This window comes from Geospiza fortis, unplaced genomic scaffold (assembly GCF_000277835.1).
Source record: "Geospiza fortis unplaced genomic scaffold, GeoFor_1.0 scaffold4, whole genome shotgun sequence".
NCBI lineage: Eukaryota > Metazoa > Chordata > Aves > Passeriformes > Thraupidae > Geospiza > Geospiza fortis.
In genome coordinates, this window is record NW_005054475.1 from 856679 (window position 1) to 859984 (window position 3306).

General features: G+C 60.0%; 1 protein-coding gene across 1 annotated transcript in view; it reads right to left on the reverse strand.

Moving 5' to 3' along the window:
- Nucleotides 1-3306, reverse strand: part of ATP13A2 (ATPase cation transporting 13A2) — a 21446-nt gene that overhangs the window by 1582 nt on the left and 16558 nt on the right. The window contains 5 exon segments of the mRNA XM_031062975.1: nucleotides 99-136; nucleotides 245-417; nucleotides 1015-1166; nucleotides 1827-2050; nucleotides 2754-2905. Coding sequence (XP_030918835.1) covers nucleotides 99-136; nucleotides 245-417; nucleotides 1015-1166; nucleotides 1827-2050; nucleotides 2754-2905 — 739 coding nt within the window.

The following is a 3306-nucleotide window of genomic DNA, read 5'->3' on the forward strand; positions in this document are numbered from 1 at the left end:
CCAGGGGGTGTTCCGGGGGTGTCCGGGCCGGCTGCTGCTGGCTCAGCTCCTTCTCCAGCCTCTTGAAAAGCTTCTTGGAGGCTTTTTTCCGGCGCAGCCTTCGGAAGCAGCCGAGCAAGCCGTGATCCAGGGCGGTCTGGGGCCAGAGCAGGAGGGAAATGGGGTTGGGGGGGGACAGGAGAGCCCCGTGCCCACCTGGGGAAGCTCCAGGGGGATGCCCTGTCCCAAAGCCCCCCTGACCCACCTCCAGCACGAAGGCAGCGAAGAAGTTGAGGGCGGCGATGCCCAAGAGGAGCAGCTTGAAATTGAAATCCTCGATGGGCTGGAGCTTCAGCAGGGATTTGGGGAAGCCCAGCGGGTACAGGGTCAGCCAGATCATCAGGCCGAAGAGCAGGATGAGGACGAGCAGGAAGAGCACTGGGGGCGAGAGGGAGCGGGGTGAGGGGCAGGGGAGGGAGGGCTGGTGGCTCTCGGTGTCCCCGTGGGTGTCCCGTGGGTGTCCTGTGGGTGCCTCCATGCGTGTCCCTGTGTGTCCCCCTGGGTGCCCCTATGGGTGTCTCTGTGGGTGTCTCATGGATGTCCCATGGATGTCCCCGTGGGTGTCCTTGTGGGTGCTCCATGGGTGTTCCCCTGGGTGTCCTTGTGGGTGCCCTGTGAGTGTCCCCATGGGTGTCCCTGTATCTCCCTCAGTGTCCCCATGGGTGCCCTGTGGGTGTCCCTGTGGGTGCTCTGTGGGTGTCCCCGTGGGTGCCCCCATGGGTGTCCCTGTGTCCCCCTCGGTGTCCCCATGGGTGTCTCATGGATGTCCCGTGGGTGTCCCTCTGGGTGTCCCATGGATGTCCCCCTGGCTGTCCCCATTGGTGCCCTGTGGGTGCCCCCATTGGTGCCCTGTGGATGTCCCCGTGCGTGTCCCTGTGTCTCCCTGTGTATCCCCCTGGGTGTCCCCATGGGTGCCCTGTGGGTGTCCCCCTGGGTGTCCCCCTGGGTGCCCCATGGGTGTCCCCGTGTCCTCACCGTTGGTGTAGAGTGGCTCCCGGAAGGGGTAGCCCTTGGACATGGCCACGGCCAGGATGAGGTACTGGAAGCCGGTGACACAGAACAGGACGGTGTTCTCGTAGTTGGGCAGGTTCTGGGGCGCTGTCACCGTGCTGTTCAGGGGGACGTACCTGGCCCGGGGGACAGGGGACAGGGTCGGCAGAGAGGCCAAGGGGGGCCGGGCACCACCCCTCGTTCTCCATCAGTCACAGTTTTGGGAAGAGCAGGGGCAGCTCCAACCTCTGCTCTGGGACCAGGGATAGATCCCTTGGCAATGGGAGCTGGGCCAGGGGGGTTTGGGTTGGAGCTCAGGAAAGGCTCTTCCCCAGAGGGTGCTGGCACTGCCCAGGCTGCCCAGGGAATGGTCCCAGCCCTGGGGCTGCCAGAGCTCCAGGACAGGCTGGGATTGTTGGGGTGTCTGTGCAGGGCCAGGGGTTGGACTGGATGATCCCTTTTAGCTGAGGACATTCCATGGTTCCCTGTTTGCTGCCGGATCCCAAATCCCAGGACACACCCTGGGCTCTGCCACAATCTCAGTGCTGTGCCCATCACCAAACCCTCAGGAAACCAGGGCAGGTTCAGGTGGGATATTGGGAAAGACTTCCTCATGGGAAGGGCTGCAAAGCACTGGAACAGCCTGTCCAGGGGAGGGTGGAATCACCACCCCTGGAAGTGCCCAAAAACCCCGTGGACATGGCACTTGGGGCTCAGCAGCAAACAGCGCCTGGCAGTTGAACTCGATGACCCTTTCCAGCCCCGAATCCCACGATTCCCGGATCTGGGGCCCTCACCAGCTCTGTGAGACGGTGATGAAGTAGCTGAGGACCTGCACGGTGATGAGCAGGGCTGTCTGCAGCAGGAGGCTGCCCAGCACCAGCCCGCTGATCAGGGCTCCCTGCGGCCGCCCCACGCCCAGCGCCGGCGCCGGCCCCGTGCGCCCCATCAGCACGGCCACCGTGGTGGTGATCACCAGGTCGAAGAACAGGAACTGGAAATCACTCAGGTTGGTGTTGATCTGCGGAGGAGGGAAGGGACAGGCTCAGAACCACTGGGGCTGATGCCTCAGGGTTTGAGCTTTTATATTTTCCACGTATTTGTGACCCTGCAGTTCTTTAGTGCAGAACTCCAAACTCCATACACAGTGTGAGCTGCTGTTCTCCCGTTTTGGGCAGACACAGCAATTCCTCTCCAATTCCTCAAGGACACCTCACTGCCTCAGGATTTCCTATATTCATTTAATACATTTTTTATTATTTGTATTTGCAGTTTGTAGTTTGTAATATAACCCTGCAGTTCTTTAGTGCAGAACTCCAAACCCCACACGCAGTGCCAGCTGCTGCTCTCCCGTTTGGGGCACACACAGCAATTCCTCTCCCGGCCTGGCACTCAAGGACACCTCACCGCCTCAGGGCCAAAGGGAGCTGGGGGAGCAAACTTGGGGTGAATGACTTCATTAGCTGAAGCTGGAATTGGAGGTTTAACCCCCAATATGCAAATGGACCAAAGTGATAAAAGTGTGAAAACCTGCGAGCTGTGGTTCATTTTTGAGTGTGGCCCCTGGGGAGGTTTTATCTGCCCAAAAAGTACCTGAGAGCCCTTCAATCAATACACCCACTTTTTATTCCCTTCATTTTGTCTGGCTCTGTTTTTAGGCAGCCCCAGAAGGCATCGGCGCCCCAGGAATTCTGAGAAGAGCGGGGATTCGGGGTGGCACTCACGGTGTAGAGCAGGAGCACGGACACGAACTGCACCAGGCTGTACAGGGCCATGTACTTGAAGACCCCGAAGGAGGTGACCAAGGAGCACCGGCCCTCCCTGGGGGGGGAAACAGCGTCACCAAATGGGCACCCAATGGTCAGCAATGGGCACCCTGAACCAGTAATGAAAAGCCCTGAACCAGTATAAACCAGTAACCCCAAATCCCCTCCCAGCCCCCCCAGTCCCCTTCCAGTCTCGCCCAATCCCTCCCATTTTGTCCCAGTCCCGCCCAGTTTATCCCAGTTTATCCCAGGATTTTCCCAGGTTCCTCTGAGGTCCCTCCCAGTCCCCTCCAATCCCTCCCATTTTGTCCCAGTCCCTCCCAGTTTATCCCAGGTCTCTCCCAGGTTCCTTCCAGTCCCTCCCAGTCTATCCCAGTCCCTCCTAGTTTATCCCAGGATTCTCCCAGGTTCCTTCCAGTCCCCTCCCAGTCCCCCCCAATCCCTCCCATTTTGTCCCAGTCCCTCCCAGTTTATCCCAGGCCTCTCCCAGGTTCCTTCCAGTCCCTCCCAG